The sequence below is a fragment of the Engystomops pustulosus genome, chromosome 1 (assembly GCF_040894005.1).
Source record: "Engystomops pustulosus chromosome 1, aEngPut4.maternal, whole genome shotgun sequence".
Taxonomy (NCBI): domain Eukaryota; kingdom Metazoa; phylum Chordata; class Amphibia; order Anura; family Leptodactylidae; genus Engystomops; species Engystomops pustulosus.
Genome location: NC_092411.1, coordinates 256,049,320 through 256,069,224, shown reverse-complemented (window position 1 = coordinate 256,069,224; position 19,905 = coordinate 256,049,320). Strand labels below are relative to the sequence as shown.

General features: G+C 40.9%; 1 protein-coding gene across 1 annotated transcript; it reads right to left on the bottom strand.

Moving 5' to 3' along the window:
• Positions 1-529: 529 nt before the first annotated feature.
• UGDH (UDP-glucose 6-dehydrogenase) lies at positions 530-13,581 on the bottom strand. Its single transcript, XM_072125473.1, has 12 exons — positions 13,396-13,581; positions 9,306-9,475; positions 7,282-7,383; positions 6,720-6,920; positions 5,979-6,176; positions 5,735-5,882; positions 5,350-5,444; positions 5,111-5,241; positions 4,073-4,206; positions 3,779-3,870; positions 3,522-3,632; positions 530-2,439 (listed from the first exon to the last, which is right to left on the bottom strand). Exons 2-12 carry the CDS (start codon positions 9,465-9,467, stop codon positions 2,335-2,337), a joined length of 1,479 nt encoding a protein of 492 aa, XP_071981574.1. The 5' UTR covers positions 9,468-9,475; positions 13,396-13,581; the 3' UTR covers positions 530-2,334.
• Positions 13,582-19,905: the final 6,324 nt, after the last annotated feature.

Genomic DNA, 19,905 nt, shown 5'->3' with positions numbered 1-19,905 from the left:
TAGAATTTTTTTTTTTTTTTTTTTTTTAGGTCCTTTTGAATATTTTATATTCATTTGTAAGTAAAAAAAAAAAAATTACATCTTAAGACAATGTCAGTGAGTCACTAAACTTTAATTATGCCTGATAAGTGTCAGAATTGATTTATTTAATAACTTCAAGGGGGATATTCAAGATTTTTTTTTTTGTTTGTTTAGTTCTTTTAATTTCTCATCTAGCAGATGAGACTATTCTTTTGATACAATGCTTGCACTAATCAGGATAATGCTTGCACTGTCATACAGACTACTTTATAATTCTTATAGGGATTTTTTTTTTATATATTTGTACTTTATTCACAAGATACGTCATCAGTATAAGTTCACGGATCTTCCATCTACCTACACTCCCGCCATTGAAGTATATAGATCCAAAAAGCAGGCCCCCCAAAGCTGATTAGAATCTGGTAACTTAACGGTATATGAATATATTCAATATTTATGACATAACAGGTTAAGTCTGAATTCAGATATGAATGAAAGTGAGAAACAATTTCTGCAAATTCTTTATTTTAGAAATTACATATTACAAATAAAAAATATACGCATATTTAACTTGAGCATGATGCCATAGACAGAAGGCTGCATTACCGTGTCATTGACTTCAGTTATACCCTTGGCAAAGAAAAACCATTGAATAATATGGTAACACAGTAACATGTTGAGCACTACCCAAGCATCTTCACCCCCAAATTAGTGTTAACATGGCCCTAGAGATCTGAATAATGAAGTAGACTGGCTGTTATGGGACAAGAAAAGCATTTGGCCCCCATGTACCAGTCTGCATCATGTGGCCCAAAACCGTATCAACAAGGAGCTTATGGAAGAGCAATGAGCACACAGGCCGGTTACTGGTTTACTCCATAGAGGTTTTGAAGATCTGTTTGGGTATTACATATTGGATTACTTATGGATTGTCACTTACTAATGCTGAAATCTGCTCCTCCAACTCTATGCAGGGGTATAAGAGTATTATCATCCTCGAGAAAATTGAGGCTCATGACTTTTTGTTTTTCTATTCTGGACACAGGCTGAGCATGCCAAGTCTGAAGGAATCAGCTCATGGCCTAAATGTATGGTCACCTTTAGATTCATATCCAAGTTTCCTGTCTATGCAAAGCCCTAATATGGAATAATGCTCTGAAACTCCATATCTACAAAGAACTTAAAGGGGTTGTCTGGATGTTGAAGAACATGGTTGCTTTCTTCCAAAAACAGCGACACTCCTGACCATGGGTATTGTGTGGTACTAAACTCCATTCATCTGCAGCATCAGCACAAACCCTGGTCAGGTGTGGCGATGTTTTTGGAAAAAAGCAGCCATGTTTTTCAGACTTGGATAATCCCTCTTGTCGAGAATCTTTTGCCCATGGTAAAGGACTGTTTAAGAAGTTATTTCGTATTTATTTTTGTTCTCATCTCATCATATTTTAGTGATTACACATAATATACAAGCAACATTTTACTCTTTGATCACATTGCCATTAGATGCCTACACATTAGTTCAGCATTGCAATTCACAAACTATTCAGATCACCACAATCACGTGGCCAAAATTATTTTTTGATTCCATTTACCCCTTCTCAGGCTGCGTTCACATGTTGCATTTGTAATGTGTTTCAAAACACAATGTAGCAGCTGAGGAAAGGTGATTTGACCTATTACATTATTGTTAACGTTTGCATGTACAAAGCGCAAATCTTATTGCATGATTAACATGTGTTAACATTTGCATTTACAAAAGTGTTAACAATAATGTAATTCGGCAAATCACTTCTCCTCAGCTGTTGTAATGCGTTTAAAAAAAACGTGATGTAAACGCATATGCAACGTGTGAACGCGCCCTCAAGTACAGTCCATAGGTGTAGGAGAAGAGCAAGCATGATACATGTGATCATTTATTAAAAAATATATATAAAAAAAGTTCCAAAAAATAGATCCCGATTCATAGTGTCCCTTATAAATAACCGCATACAAAAACAATGTATGTAATCCACCCCTGCTGCCCCGTTACTTGGGGCCCCCAATACACTGGGCATTACACTTCATAGAGATTAAAATGGTTACATTCAAAAAGTTGTATAAAAATAGCAAAAAATTAAGGTTTTGGTCTTTAGAGGAATCTGGAAGTGTAATGGACAATGTGAATTATTTACAAATAAATTATTTACTGGGGACATTGAGTAATTAACAGAGCAATGTAGCGATAGGAAAAGCTATTGTCACTCCCTATAGAGGGCGAATACTGAAGCTGTAGCAGACAGCGGAGACGTAAGAGCACGGGTAAAGCGGCGATTTTTATACTCTGGCCTTCTTGTGAGGCACATCACCAATGTTAATCTTGGGCATGTCAGCTGTGAACGGGATCCTTTTGGTAGCCACTTTTTTCCCAATTGTCTCAACCTGAAATACATAAATAAAAGTCTTAAAAAGAAATGCTAATAAATTGTCATAAAGCTTTATAATGGTTTTGAATAGCCATCTAGCACTGTATTCTTACTATCGAGAGTTGTACAGGGAACTAGATGTCTTGTAGTCTCTTCACTACGTGCATGGAAAATGTTACCAATTTATGCGCAGTTCTAAAATTCGGCCTATAGATGGCAGTACATACAAAAGACAATTCTATGTAGTGTAATGTGCGTCACATGGGACGGCCGTGTAATTTATGATAATGTAGAATATTATACACACATATTTAATCAAATATTGTAATTCATTACAATAAAGTAATTTTTTTTTATCTTTATGCATGAATGATAGTCAATTTTTTTTTTCTTATTTTTAATACATGAATGATACAGCAAGATGTCATCAGGAGTCTCTGTACTGACTTTTCTGTATGAGTCATGCTGGGAGGAAAGAACAGATTATTTCGGCTGCTCCCTTCAGACACTTATGTGTATATTGCAGAATGTCTGCCTGGGGTTACACCCATCTAACAGTCCAAATGAGCAAAGCCATGTGTAGCTACAGGACAGGAGGACAAGTAATATTAAAGTGCGAAAGTTATAAGACTATTACAGCATATACTGACACATCAGAAGGTGAAAAATGTTACCCATGACATCAGTGCTAAAGTTCTAGGGTGTTACCCTCAATCATGTATTTGTGGTCATTTATTTGAGGAAAGGAATCCTAGTTTTAGAACAGTCACAAGCACTAGGTCCTATTCCCCCCCAAATATGAGCATGCACCCTGCTGCTCCATTCATTCTCTATGGGTCGGTCAGAGATAGGATTCCCATAAATCGGGAAAAACCAACAGGGTTCATGCTTCATCTAATGCTCCATTCATTATGAGGAATAGAACCCTGGTTTTTGTGACTATACTGGGGGCGTTGGTATGCCTAGTATTTGTGCCCCCCCCCCCAACCTAGACCCCGCCCTTATATGGCCTTATTAGATGATCCAAGAAACCCAATGACACTGACTGATCATGGGAAGGATATTCATTCCACAGTTAATATAATAACATAGATTTACCTGGAAACCAATGTTCTGCAGTTCCCCATGAAGATCATCTAGAACCCGGCGGCCATCAAATATAAATGCAGGTTTCAACATCTTGGAGTGGATGCGATGGAAATCCAGTTCCTAACACAAGACAAACTCAGTGGTGAGATTTCATATTTGAATAAGAGACCATGTCTTGGCGTTAGTGCAGCAATGTACCCGTGTACATCCGTCTCACAACATCAGGTAATAGTTACATGTATGTTAGTCTGATTTTCTGCACTCACCTTAAACATGTCCCACTCTGTGCAGATGACAATAGCGTGAGCTCCATCACAAGCCTCGTATGGATCCGTGGAGATATGGACCAGCTTCTCCACTAGAAAGAACACATAGCATACATTCACATTAATCCTTAAGTAGATGGGTTCAATAACAAAAATCTACTAAAAACTTAATATTTCAGTGTAATGCACCATGTAGGAATAAATACATCCACTAATGATGTCAGGAAGGAACCACAAGACCAAAAAGAATATGAACGATGGCGAGTGCTAATGTCTCCCATATGTATCACATACCTCTCTCATCAGGAGACACCCCCGGCTGGGACAAGTCCATGATTATTTGTTCTCTTGGTACTTTTGGATCAAAGATGTGCAGCTTGGCTCCTTCATCCATGAGGTATTTACTAATGTAGATACTGGAGGACTCCCTGCGGAGGAAAATGTATAGGATTAGACAATGGGTAATATCCACAACTTACATATCACTGGGTTTCACATGTCTATCAGTATATGATAAGTGTCTGTCTGTCTACTAAAAGATAGTTATATTCTGCACTGTATGACATGACCACTATACAGTATAGATCAGCATCACAAGAATACATCCCTGATAATAACAGTTATGGACAGATGGCAGCCAAATGCTTAGTCAGATGACAGCTATACTTTTTTAACCCTCAATACACAGGTATACACTTTGCGCAGCCGCGCATGCATGTGTTTACAAGAACAACAAAAAGGATAGTCACATTCAAATACAATATCCCAATCCTTATATCCCCTGACATCTGCCGTCAGGAACATATATGAGGGCCCTATAGGCATTAGTTGGTCAAGTTATCCCTACCCGCAGGATACATAATAACAAGCTAAATTGGTGATGGGTCAACTCCTGGGACCCCTAGTAATTTCAGAGAATGGGGATCCTATTCTGAATAATTGATGCAGCGACAGGGTTTACATGGGTCTTATTGCTGTATTTGAGTGTATGGGAGTGTTGGAAATTGCCGAGCACAGCACTCAGGTATGGCCAGCTCTCCTATTGTCTATGTGAAGAGCAATTTCCAAAATTCCCATACCATCTGTGGGATTCCCAGCAGTTAGAGCCCCACCAGTTTGTTATCTCTTATCCTGTGTATAGGAGATAAATTGCCTTCTTGGTACAACCCTTTAATATGTGAAGATATAAAGGCATGATATAGTATATACACTATAGTGTGCACCCCATGGAGGTGTACATCATATACTACACTGACAATGCCTTCTGCATCCCTATGTTTGTGTACAGATCTCACTCTTCATTACTGTCAGGAGTCTTGTCATGTTAATCACCTTGTGTCACCCGTGTCCTTCTTGAATGCAAAGCCCAATACAGCAATTTTCTTGTCCGTCACAGTGTTAAAAAGACAATCGATGATCCTTGAAGTAAACCTTCTCCTCTGGTAGTCATTCATGTCAATGACCTGGAATAATAAAAAGGTAAGAAATGCATCTCAATGTGTTATATTGCCATGATTCTTATCCATGATTCCAATTTTGTTTTCTGGCACCAAACCAGGGGGGCGACGTACCTGCTGCCAATATCGTGCAACTTCATGCAGGTTTAATACTTCACACAAATAAACTAAATTCAGGACATCCTTCTGGAAGCAGCTACCACCAAAACCTAGAAATGAGAAGGTATATTGGACCATAATAGGTTTATGTAGTGTCAGGGTTATATTCAAATGTTATAACTTGTCATTAAGTTCACCATTTTATAATATTCCAAGTCTACCAACTCAAAAACGGGTTACGTTGTATACATACAAATGGACGTTTCAAGTCATCAAAACCTGTGCCATAGTCCATCTACAGAACAGGATCACAAATCCTGACAGGGGACACTCTTTAACATGCTAAAAGATCATAAGAACCACCAATACAATGCGGAATCCCTCTAAGAGTGACACTTACCAACACTGGCTTTTAGGAATTTGTTTCCAATTCTCTGGTCCATTCCTATAGCCCTGGCAACTTCTTCTACATCTGCGCCCGTCGCCTCACATAAGGCACTGATGGAGTTAATACTGCTGATCCTCTGAGCAAGGAACGCATTAGCAGCCTAAAGTAGGTGAAGAACAATAGATCAACATGATGACACTGATAACCACAAGTCATAATGCCCCTGCCCAAACCTTATGTATTCACGGACACCTACCAGTTTAGAAAGCTCAGAGGACCAAGTGTTGGTTGTTATAATCTTTTCGGTTGGGACCCAGTGTTCATATACAGCACACAGAGCCCTCACGGCTTTCTGTCCCTCGGGAGTCTCATCTCCTCCAATTAACACCCTGTCTGGGTTTTTAAGATCCTTGATAGCGGTTCCTTCTGCAAGGAATTCTGGGTTTGACAGCACCTTGGATGGAATTAAGAGAATTACATTAGTACAAGCAACAATGACTTTTTCATACATTTTTCAAAGTCTTCTTCTGGGTCTCCATAGCATCAGACTACAAATAACCCAATGTAGTCTGATTACACGACTGTAACTTGCAGCCAGATCAGGGCCCCTATTGAGGTCCATGACACCCAGTCACAGTGCAGTGAGCACACATTGTCTCACAGCACCACAACCAATCCAGGCGGCACGTCCACTCGTCCTTCAATAGAGACGGGAGGGGGTGAGGAGCCCTCTCTCCCCCTCTATTCTTCACCCATCCGTTTTTCTTGCACCGGATTCAGTCCAGGCGGGCACACAGCCATGTGAATGTAGCCTAAATCTGTCAAAACGTTGCAATGTTATGTACCAACATAAGCCCCAAAAGTATATGAGGATCCATTCTCCACCTGGCCATTTTTTTAACCTGTTCTGGTACAGGCGAGCACACAGCCATGCCTAAATTAGTCTTGTATAAGTATATGACTACATGAAGGTACATGAATGTGTAGATAAGATTACCTGAAGATTAAGTTCTGGTTTTGTATTGGCATCAAAGATCCGGCGGATGCTCTCGGCAGCTCTCACGGGTACGGTGCTCTTTTCGGTCACGATTTTGTATCCATTTGAGTTTTGCACAATCCTTCGGGCACAAGCTTCAATATATTTAAGGTCTGCTGCTCTGCCTTTTCCCATACCAAAAGTTTTTGTTGGGGTGTTCACCTGCGCAGGGAAAGGTAAAAGTTCCATTATACCTTGTGCACCGTTCAAGGCAATTTAGTAACATAAAGAATCAGCAGTTTACAAGGGAACAAGTCTGACTGCATTCTTATATATTATTCAACTTGCAGATCATGCATTGTTAGCAATAGGAGATATTGCTACAGGGCTACCTGATATACACAGCCTTAAGCACATCAGTAAGGCTCTGGCTTCATCTTTGATCCAAAAGCGTGACTGCCCAAGCCAAGTGTAAAGTATGGAGAGGGGAGTCATGACTTTCTATATTTCATGATATACACATAACAAGATCTATGTAACCTTTTTAGAAAAGTGTAGAACCCCTTTAAATAAGAGAACTTACAGAAATGAACACAAGATCAGCCTCTTGTATGGCTTTATCAATGTCAGTGGAGTAAAACAGGTTCCTTCCTCGGCAGGACTCAACCACTTCTTTCAGTCCGGGCTGCGAACGGAGACAAAATCCATAATTGTTAGATAGGGTTAAGATGATCATATCATAAGGGGAAGCGGGGCATACAAAAAAAAATGTAACCAGTTAATTTAAGAAAAGGATCTGGTTATTCTGTCATGGAAAAAAAAACTACAGGAATATATAGACAGATGATATAGAGCAGGTAGAAAAGTATAGGGCCCATGAGTCATCAAAGCATTGCCCCAGGTTGTGCTTCAACAGTGATATATCTATGCAAATTTAAAGGGGGCATAAAGTTATAGGATCTAGAGGAAACTGTATATAAGGCTCACACAGAATGTAACAAAGGTTTAGTTACAAACAAGAACTATGAAACATTGTAATTTTTACTAAATAAGTGCATTGTTAAAAGAAAAGTTTATATGACAACTTCTCTATTGCTTATCTAATAAGATGTGACCACAGTGCTGCTGCCTGGACACAATGTAGGAGCTCGTTTACAGGGAGGATATTGGGTAACACTCAGATTTTGTGGACTTCCTGTAATCTCCCTTTATATGAGTGGTTCCAGCTGTGAGCTCAGCAGTGCCAACTCAGCAACAGAGGAAGTAAAGCACGCCTGCCCCTACAGGACAGCAAGGTAACTACATGGGCAACCCCCCCACTAATGGGTCAACTGTATCATCTACAGAGAGGACGATATAGCTGGACTGTGCAAACACAAAAAATAAATAATAAATAACTTAATTAACTAATCTGATAACAAAAAAAGTTTTGGGAGTAAAGTAGTGAAAGCCATCTAAGTTAGAGACTTCAGGACAGCATTGAGGCTGCTGTCACACGTTGCATTTTGAAACGCAATCTAAAGACAGTAGAGAAGAGCTTGACCAGAGATGTGTTAACACAGCGCTTATGTAAACGCAATGGAAGCGCATTGCATTATTTATACCAAGTTCTTCTCCTCAGTCTCAATTGCATGCAAAATGTAATGTTAACGCAAAGTGTGAATGCAGCCCAAATCGGTTAACTCATGAGGCATCGTCCACACACAGTGCTTGAACAAACTCATTACGGACAAGCAGGGTTAAAGGAAACCTACCAACACGGATCTACCCACAAAGGTAGAGCGGGTGGTAGGTACATCTATAGGATGAGAGGATAGCCCGCAATCTTTTTATAACTTTTATTTCCCTAATATGCAGATTTTCTAAAGAGGCTACTGGGGAGTGGATGCTACACGGCGCAGCTACTCCACACCCCAGTAGCCTCTTTGATCCTCCTACCAGATATCATTGGCCTCAGCTATGAGGAGCTGCGCGCCCTCATCCGCAAAACCTGCCGTCTGCAGGTGGTAGGCTTTGTTGGCGAGGTCACGCAGCTATGAGGAGCCGAAGAGGATCAAAGAGGCTACTGAGGCGTGGAGTAGCCGTGCCGTGTAGCCTCAGCTCTGGCTACTCTACGCCCCAGAAGCCTCTTTAGAAAATCTGCACATTAGGGAAATAAAAGTTATTAAAAGATTACGGGGACGTGAGGATTAGCCCTGGGACTCAAGGACACCTGTCTTCGTGATCATAGGGGGTACATGGAGCTCATCACAAACTGTTTTCTGTTGGCAGCAGAGACCCCGTATAAAGTGTTCTTTTTATATTAGGAAATACTTTTAAAAAATTGTCCCCCTGATGTATCTGGTCACACTCCAGAACTTATCTTTGGGGAGAAAGTTCTAGGACATCTGATACAACATACGCAGTACACAGATGTGTTTAGTTTATCTATTATAACAGAGCATATCCATAGAATAGTAGTAATACAGGACGCAGCATAAACAAGGGCTAAAGTTCACCCTGTGAAAACATGACATCTGCCTTCAGATAAAACATTCACAGCATGTAAGGAACTAATGCCAGTACAGCCAAGCACTGCTGTATGCAAGTACATAACCAAGTACCTACCTCGTAGATGGGGAGGGTGTCCGAATTCCAGGCATTTATCCGAGCCTCATTGACATCCACCACTGTCACCTTGATGTCAGGACACATCTGGGCAATGACGCTGCATGTTGGGCCCCCAACGTACCCAGCACCAATACAGCAGATCTTCTTAATTTGGAACATTGTGAATTCTGCCAAAAGAATCACATCTTATTACAAAGGGAGAAATACATAAAACCAACTAGAAGGATATTGTAAGACATGATAGACCTCTAGGACTCAGGTTGTGTTCACTTGTTGCATTACATTGCGTCAACAACACGTTGACATTGTGTTTACATTGCATTTATGTAATAAAGCCCAGGACAGTTGCGACCCAGCTTTCCTAGTAACGGATTTACACACCCAAGTACATTTTACTTTACTATAGTAAAGTTCTACATTTATTCATAATATTAATGTAATGTAAATGCAATGTCCACAGAATGTGAAAGCAATGTGCGATCGAGTGGTAAAATAATATGTTACATCAATGAAAAACCACTACACGGGGTCTGATTCAGAATCTTTTTGGAGCCATTCGGGTCCCCGGGTTGTCAGAAAAAATGTAGACTAAACACTGTGGCTGTGTTCACACGTGATAGTTTTGATGAGTTTTAAAATGCATCCTATAAAGCATACAAGTTTTTCCTAATGAGATTGCAATGAGTTTCAGAATGCAATGAAAATGCGACAAAAACGCAATAACATTAGGAAATAATAGGATTGCCAAACAAATATCCCATTTTCTGTTTTTCATAACTTTCGACCCATTCATCCGTGATGTCAATGATCTATGCATTTGAATAGAAACCAAAACTGATAAAAACGGATATAACATGGGAACAGTTTAGGTCCCATTGACCACATATAACACAGCCTACACATTAGACGCCACAGCCTGAACTGTGTGGGGTAAGTAGGACTCTTATATATTTTACCATTAGGCCCCTTACACACTATTCAGCGAGATGCGTCCAACTCACATCACCCTCACATCGTGTCCTGGCTGGATGCTGTGATGCGGAGTTCAGTTCAGTTTTTGCGTTCAGGCCGGATGTTGAGTTGATAATGTGTAAGGGGCCCTACTCAGAAACCCTACATAAACCTATAGATGGCTGAGCTCAGCTCGTCACCCTATATAGCATCCTCCGCTCATATAGGGACTTCAGATATCTCCCCCCCCCCCCCCAGGGTATCTTTAACAAAACAAAGCAAACTTGCCAGACATGATCTTTATCTTGTAGTAGACCTTCAGACATAGTAAATAAACCTCATTGTATGGAACGAATATGGGGTTGTCTGACACCAACATTAATCCTATTAAGAATGCACAGAGTAAGACGCATATGTAAGGATTGCGGACCACATGCTGCCAATTATCCAGTCCTTGGAAACCCTGGACATTAGTATGTGCCCCCTACCTCCCCCCCCCCCCCCCCACCTTACACTCATCAGCATCACTATCACTGTGTGGGTTCAGTAGAAGGAAATGTACGTCATGAGGCGGAGGGGGGACCCTGGGGAACGCTGCACTGTACGCAAGATGTTGAGAAATCTTAGTACATAGTATAATCTGTAACAGAAAGCCTTCATCCTACTCTATGTGACTACAATTGCAAACATGGGGGGGGGGGGGGCCTTAAGACCTCCTTAAGAACCCGTGGGGGGGGGGTAGACTCTACAGGGGGCTCAGTAGAACATATTTTAGATTCACTAGATCCATGTAAACCGTAGGGTCTGTGACATTCCCCCATCTCTAGTTCTCTCACTGGGAAAGCTGGGTGCCAGCTACTAGAACCGAGACAACTTCTAACCCAGTTGTCATGCAGTAGCCTTGGAGAGTTGAATGAGGGCTTTCCTAGTAACAGATATACATTTTACTTTAGTGAAGTTATTCAGTTAAAAAGTATCTTTTTTTTTTTTTAGAAAAAAAAAAACTTAAAGTAAATAAGAAAGAAAGTAACTGTCTATAAGTACAATAAAGTAATGAGGTGACTACTAGGATGGGGCAGCCATCAGAGAACACAGATGTACTGTCTGGAGACCCCCAGACTGCTCTGTGCAGGTAATAAATGGATCCTTTCATCCACTCTCTGAATAGGGAGCATTGAGTATAACATTGAGCGCCTGCCAGTGTAATCTCTGCAGGATAAGGCTATGGGGAGAGTTCCAGAACTGATAGCCGCTCCTGAGGGCATGATGCCATATGCTGAACTACAAGTCACAGCATTGCCTGGCATCCTTACACACGTGGAATGTAGCGCCATCTGTGGTGCCAATATGAAGATGTATAATCAATATGATACAAGGTGATAAGTCTGATATAATGTCACATGTTCTGTGATCTTATACATTGTTTGTCACATGGTAACGCTGTATCCCGACACAAAATAGTTCAAATATTGCCCTTTGATATGGATTGCATCACACTGCAGCTGGCACTGATCTATGGTCAAGGGTATCATGTCATTCATGTAACTAAATGGGCAAAAAGTTGAAGCAGAGTCATAGCTGTGCTGTATAGCAGGGCTGCGTGTAGCACTGATCAGTAGCAGAGCTGTGAGTGTGTGTGTGTGTGTAGTGCTGATCTTTGTATCAGTATAGTAGTGCTGTGAGTGTGTGTAGCGCTGATCTCTGTATCAGTATAGCAGATCTGTGTATGTAGAGCTGATTTCTGCGTCAGTATAGTAGAGCTGGATGAGTGTAGTGCTGATCTTTGCGTCAGTATAGTAGAGCTGTGTGTTTAGCGCTGATCTATACGTCAGTATAGCAGAGCTGGGAGTGTGTAGCGCTGATCTTTGCATCAGTATAGCAGAGCTGTGCGTGTAGCGCTGATCTTTGCATCAGTATAGCAGAGCTGTGCGTGTAGCGCTGATCTTTGCATCAGTATAGCAGAGCTGTGCGTGTAGCGCTGATCTTTGCATCAGTATAGCAGAGCTGTGCGTGTGTAGTGCCTATCTTTGCATCAGTATAGCAGGCTGTGCGTGTGTAGTGCCTATCTTTGCATCAGTATAGCAGAGCTGTGCGTGTGTAGTGCCTATCTCTGCGGCAGCGTAGCAGAGCTGGGTGTGTTTTGTGCTGATCTCAGTGTCAGTATACAATTCTATGTGAAAGATAAAAAATAATAGAGGTGTCATCAATACAATATACAGTGTATTATAGCCATTTTTATCAGCTCTGTTCTCTGTCCAGAGACATCACAGAGATCAATAGGATCTACTACAGGCAGTCACCGGGTTACATACAAGATAGGGTCCGGAGGTTTGTTCTTAAGTTGAATTTGTATGCAAGTCGAAATTGTATATTTTATAATTGTAGATCCAGACAAAAAAATTTTTGGCCCCAATGACAATTGGAGTTTAAAAATTTTTTGCTGTCGTGGGACCAAGGATTATCAATAAAGCTTCATTACAGACTCCTTACAGCTGATTATTGCAATCTGGGACTATAGTAAAGCATCACCAGAGGTCAGAGGGGTCTGTCTGTAACTATGGGTTGTCTGTAAGTCGGGTGTCCTTAAGTAGGGGACCGCCTGTACTTGCAATATAATGTCTCTGAGAATCCGATTCTACTATATGGATCACTCATGATATAACCAACATCAGAGGATGCATTCACACTTTCATGTTTCCATGACTAGGTATGGATCATAAGAGGTGGAGAAGAGTATAACCGAGGACTTCTTTTTTGCCAACCCTTTTCTGATATGAGTGCCAAAAACCTGACTGTGTGTATGTGTGCTCAGGATCCAAAGCTGCTCATAAATCACGTACATAAATGTATGGAGATCATCTAGTAGTAGCCCCCAATGACTGATCATATAGTGTCTGATGCCTATTTACAGTCTCCATCACTGTTGGATCACATCTGGACTAATGCAAATATACAGATAAAGTTTCAAAAAGTTAGTGCCCCCCTTTGGGGCCCATTTCCTGGTGCTCATGTTACCTCCATGTGAATGTGATCAGCTACAATATGAGGTCAGTGATGTGTAATGGAGAACAGATGGAGGACAAGCTCCTCTCTGTATGTCAGGATGTAGCAGAGCTGGAGGGCTCTGGGCACTTACCTAGAGGTGCAGCCAGCAGTCCGGAGCAGTGTGAGCCTTGTCCAGTGCCGGTGCTGCTAGATAACCCATAGAGCCGGCACCACCCCCGGGGGAGGGGCGGGGGAGTGCTCACAGCAGGGGTGCCGGTACAGGGGCAGTGTATGGGGGTGATGGAGGGACTGCAGGGGATGCACAGTCTTCCTGCTCCGGATGTAAATGTCAGATCCCTCCCATACATTGCACCGAGCATGTCTGCTACTGCCGGGCTCAGCCACCCTCACATCTCCTGCTAGAGTGCAAGCTCCGGTGCCAAGTGCCTTATGTGTGATGAGAAGAACACCCGCTAGTAGGACGTTATACATTGTTTCTCTTCTATCATAGCTCCAAAGAAGGAAACGTATCATTCTGAATGTGCAACATATTATCCTTTATAGTTCTTACCAATTATTCTTATTTCTTACAAACTTGTATTACAACTTATTACTAATATGTGTCCTTGAGGTATAGACATGTCACACAGAGGAGCAGACACCGCCTCCAAAACTACACCTCAGGGCTTATTCACACATCAAACCTATTATGTGTCAGTCAGGTTTCATCCAGTTTTTTTTTTACATCTTTTTACTCGTTTTTTTCCTTTCAAGTCCGCAATTAAAAAAACTGACAGTATAATATAAATTAGAAGGAAAAACACCTGGTTCCCAGGATCTTTATCGTCACTTTTTTCCCCAGACCAACTTTTATTGGATGAATAAACATATGTACTTATAAAGCCGGTGACACACGTAGCGTTTTTGTTGCGTTTTTTTCATTGCGTTTTTGCATGCTTGTTTGCTTATTGGCTTTTTCAATTGGTTTTAGGTTACAGTGTTTTTTTTTTTGTTGTTTTTTTTTTTGCCATTCTTGTCCTGTGCATTTTTTTGGTTGCGTTTTTAAGGTTCGTTTTCAATGCGTGGTTGCGTTTGTGGTCTGCGTTTAGAAGCGCATGTGATTACATGCACAAACAGCATGGAGAAGATCACTGCGTTTTTACAAATTCCAAGAGACACAGCTGAATGCAATTAAAGCACATCAACCATTGCGTTTTTTTAAAAAGCACTAGCAAACATTTGAAAAACGCATATGTTAAAACGTATGTGCTTTCAATGCGTTCGAAATTGCAGCAGAAACGCAACATCAACACCACATGTGTCACCGGCCTAAGGGTATTCTCTCCTTGGAAATCATGGAGGATACTGATGTGTGAAAACACCACAAGGCACGAGCAATGGTTCTGTGGTCCGTTTTACTACTTGGGAAGCATGCTTCTCATTCAGTTGTGTGATTAAAACCTGAGTTAGGCTAAATTCACACTAACGTTCCCCCCATTCGTTAAAAAATTGAAGAATGGAGGTTTAATGGAAGTTTATGTTAGTTTGGCAGGGATCCGTTATCCATGCTTTTTCTTAAAAGGAGGAAAAGTACTGCAGCCTCCGTCATTTTTTTCCATACAAAAAACACATGGATAACGGATCGCAGCCTAAACGGAAGATAACGGATGACATAAAATTTGCATTGATGTCAATGGGATTTTTAAATGATATGTAAAACCTCCGTTACATTTCCATTCTTTACTTTTTTAATGGTATTTTTTAACGGTATTTTAAAATGAGCCTAACAAGTAAAAAGAATAACAAATTCTGCATGATATAATATACATAGAACCCAATGGGGACATTTATCAGGGCTTGTATTCCAGTTTTGTGGTGTAAAAATAATCACAATTCATTTCTTACCGCCATGAATTTAGATTATTTACCCCTTTACAGCGCTCCTGCCCCCATGCCTAAAAAACTTGTTATAGCCTGCTACTGTTCAGGCCTGAGCGGTCGCTGGTAACGCAATTCTGACCCATGAAGGGCCTTGTATGCAGAGCAGCGTCCTGATGAATCCGGAGGGGCAGGCATTTCATTATAGGCCAACGCATAATAAATCTCCCCTCATGAGACCAAAGTTAAATTCAAATATTGTGGACATTTTGGATCTGGCACCCAGGATTGCAACAATTAGAGAACTAGTTGTGGATCCAAGATGACATGTAGCCTCTGCCTAAAGGTATATGGCATATTATGGAAGGGGTACATGCACTCATGGCCCGATACAGAAAACAATGCCCATAAAACTTGCTGGTGGCCAAAATTTACAGATGTTCCAAGGACCAGAAACAAGATGAAAGGTCCATGTTGGTTACTAAAAATTAGAACAGAGTATTTCTGGGGAACCAAGACTGAGGGATTGGTCATCATGATGGATAATAGAGGGGCCATCTATGACTATGAGTGGGGGCTGCGATGACATTTGTATTGTATGATCGCAACTAGAAGAGGCAGGGTCCCATAGCAGACTTCTGAATGGGGCCCACTTCCCACTTATATACATATTACACTCATATATACACATTTATATACCTATACAGGTAGCGTGTTCTTAAGTTGAATTTGTATGTAAATCAAAACAGCATATTTTATAATTGTAGTTCCAGACAAAAAAAATTGAAGTTTCAAAATGTTTTGCTGTAATGGTACCAAGGATTAACAATAAATCTTCATTACAGACACCTTACAGCTGATCATTGCAGTCTGGGACTATAGTAATAGCATTGAGAGAGCCTCACCAGAGGTCACAGGGGGCAGAGAGGTCGTCTGTAAGTAGGGGACCGCCTGTATACATAAACATACAGTTTTTCACTTATACACACCCACACATATATAGAGCATATGCATATGTACAGTGCTATATACAGACGTACACTATATGTACACACATACATTATATACACACCATACACCGTACACATACATGTACAATGTGCAGCATAATACATATATGGTGCTTATCCTCCATTCTTTAGTGTATAGTCAGATGCCAAGGCCCCCTGACACTTCAGGCCCCATATGGGCTGCTATGGCTGCTACCACTGTAGTTACGCCCAGGAGTTGGTTAACTGTTGTATTAGTCCTGATCTGGGCTGGGTTCTGTGTAATATGCTAATGTATAAAGTACATGATTTTTGTACTCTTTTATCATTATTTGTGTTTTAGGGGCTTGTCCATATTTGCTAACTTCACTTGACTGGACACTTTAACTTGGATTCTGGACACTGTTGCTTTTTCTATTATGGACTGTCCTTATGATGGACCATTTTTCTGTGCAAATTTGGGTGGCGGTCCAGTCTGTTGGTACCCAACTCTGTACGATTATTTGTAGTTTTGTCAGGACCAGTAGTATAAAGTCATGTGACAAAATAATCACTGAGGCCGCGGTCACACATTCCGCTGGGCGTTCATTCATAACGCGATGCTAGCGCACAATGAGCGGTCCTTGGCCCAAACACGCATGTGTTTCCCTGTGCACTAGCGTCGCGTTATAAACTAACGCCTAGTAGAACGTGGGACCGCGGCCTAAATCATAATCCCGCCATAAAGGAACCACAAGGCCCGGCTATGCCGCACTTATTCCTCTTCCTAATTGTAGTAAATCACAGTGTGTATCATTGCTAATGTAATTGCGTTAACATTTGTAAGAACATCTGATGTTGTGATTTGATTTGCATCGCATAGAATAACATTAGAGGTGATAATTGTTGTGCAGATCAAGATGGAGACAAGAAAGAGAAACCTGAGAGATAAGGTCACATAAAATAACTTTCTTGTACTTGTTGCCATTGAAATCTACATGATAAAAGTGGCAGTGAGAGACGCATTGTTTGTGTACAGGCCCGTGTCTATATATTGTATGCGTCTCCGGCAGCTTGTCTGCTTCACATTATGTATCAGTGCTTGGTGCGGATCTTTTCTTCATTTTCTTAATGTCTTTAGTATAAACTTCTTATCCTTGTATAATATCTGAAATTGATTCAGTAAGTAATCTACAAAATCCGGGTGGGGAAGTGAGTAACACACTGACCTTTTACTATAGTCATCCAACTTCACCCAGTACTGTTATTTTTTTTACTTTTGGGTGGAGAAAGTCTGAAGGTTTATTTCACACATAGTTTTTGTTTTGGGTTTTTAGTTTGTACCACAGAGTTTGTTTCTATGTCTTTTATTTTTTTCAAATTTCCACCTAATGTTATATTACAGATAATTTGTTCTTGTCTTTCATTTTTTTTTGTTCCAGGAATTTTTACAATGCAATTTACATTAGGTTCACTATGAGGGACATTTATCAGAAGTGTCTGAGGTAAAACTGTTCTAGTTGCCCATAGAAACCAATCAGAGCTCAGCATAAATGTTATAAACAGCTGTGGGAAAATGAAAGATTAACTCTGATTGGTTGATATTGGCAACTGGAACAATTCTGCTCTCAGAGAATTCTCACAAATCTCTGTCAGTGTTTTTTTTTTTTTCCCCAAGAAATTTTTCCAAATATCCTGCTCCATGCTGAAAATAACACATGCTCAAAACGTTATAATTTCACGGTTTCTAAGGAAGACAGCGTAAAAAAAAAAAGTGGGTAAAGACAGGCAAAACAAACAAAAATTTTGTATGTGGGGAATGTAGATTAAAACAAAAACATTCTCTTAATAAAAAAAAATTCTTACATTGTGCTTAAGTGAAAACAATAATGCATGCGTTTTTTGACAGACTGCTTAAAAACGGTCCAAAAACGTGATCAAAATGCCACGTGTGCCATCACCCTTAGGCTGGTGCCACACGCACCGCTTTGTCTGCGTTTGAAAACGCAAACAAAGCCGCACCCACCGGGACGGGCCGCGGCCCGATCGCATCAGCGTTTCTATGGAACCTCCTGCGACCGGGAACGAGCGGTCTGTGTTTTGCATTAAATTAATGCAAAACACTAGCGGCTCATTCCCGATCGCAGGCGTTTCCAGCCTAAGGCTGGTGCCACACGCACCGCTTTGAAAACGCAAACACAGACAAAGCCGCGCCCACAGGGGCGGGCCTCGGTCCGGTTGCATCAGCGTTTCTATGGAAATGCCTGCGATCGGGAACAAGCCGCCGGTGTTTTGCGTTAATTTTTCAGACTTTAATTTTTTTTCACATACATACAACGCACAATACAAGTCTATGGAGATGCATCAAAAACGCATTGCACTCGGAGACACATGCAAGTGCAATGCGTTTTTCACTTTAATTGTCATAGAAAAGATAGACCAGAGTCCTCAGGGCGCGTTCACACGTTGCGTTTTGGTCGCGTATTCATTGCGTTTGAAACGCATTACAACAGCTGATGAGAGGTCATTTGCCTAATTACATTACCGTTTACGTTTGTTAACAAAACACATGCGTTAACTAACAGTGATATAATTAGGCAAATCACCTCTCCTCAGCTGTTGTATATGCGTTTCAAACACGATGAAAACGCAGGTCAAAACGCAATGTGTAAACGCGCCCTCAGTCTTTTTCACGGGCAATATCTGTGTGTGAAAAACACATTGTAAATGCATTAAAAACACCAAAAAATGTGTGTGAAAAACTGAGACACTGATTGCACTATGATCAAACTGTGACGTGATCTGCAACGCAAGTGTGAAAGAGCCCTTAGGGTGGTGGCACACGTGCCGTTCGGGCTGCGTTTGCAAACGCAAACCAAGCCGCATCCACCGGGGCGGGCCGTGGCCCGATCGCATCGCCGTTTCTATGGAAACGCCTGCGATCGGAAACAAGCCGCAGGTGTGCCACCACCCTTAGGACGTATTCAGTCGGGCATATCCGCAAAAAATGCGGACGTGAGATGTCTGTGTTCGGTTCGTGTTGTATCCGTATGTAGTTTTTTTCACATCCGCTTAAAAAAAAAAGAATGTTTTTCTAATGTATTTTCCACACAACTCAGCTAGTTGCCTAGCAATATTTGAGTAAACACAGACTGCGTACAGATATCATCCGTGTGCCGTCCGATTTTTTTGCAAAAAAAAAAGTGGAAAAAAGGTGTGAACAGACTCATAGGAAGCAATTTACTAAGGCACCTACACAGCCTGTGATCTACAGTCCTATGCACTTACATGACGCGTAAGTGTAACTGTTAAACGCCTTCAAGTCAAATATATAAACACAGTATCAAAGGAATCGCATGAACAGCAGTGACCTTGTACAGCAGCAATATCACGATCACTTATCATAAAACACTGAATATATAACTAAAAGCAGCCGTCTACTTTCAGCAAATACTGGATTTTGTTTGTGTAAGAAACAATTTTACAATACACTTTCTGTATCAATTTCTTACACTTTTCTAATCCTCTGCTTGCTGTCATTTAACAGGAAGCTTAATTGTTTACGTCCTATGGGAAAAAATGGGCCGTGGTCATGTGATGTCACACAGGTGCACAGTTCATTATATATCACACAACTCTGTGGTGGAATTGTCATAGTGTGCAAGGCATCTGGTTCAAGATTAGGGATACAATTCAAGATGTATCCAAGTCTCAATTGCATATCCAATGCCCTGACATTACATGACTGCAGAATGCAGGTAATATAAAATCCTGCTGAAGGACATCTCTTGCGTGGTTTATTTTTTGACTTGAAA

What these genes read in the sequence shown, in the direction of transcription:
- UGDH (XM_072125473.1), bottom strand. Translation starts at nt 9,467, where the DNA reads ATGTTCCAAATTAAGAAGATCTGCTGTATTGGTGCTGGGTACGTTGGG. An exon ending in TTGCACGATATTGGCAGCAG is followed by an intron (nt 5,242 to 5,349) that starts GTACGTCGCCCC and finishes TTATTATTCCAG; the next exon opens with GTCATTGACATGAATGACTA. An exon ending in CAGAGTGGGACATGTTTAAG is followed by an intron (nt 3,633 to 3,778) that starts GTGAGTGCAGAA and finishes GTCTTGTGTTAG; the next exon opens with GAACTGGATTTCCATCGCAT.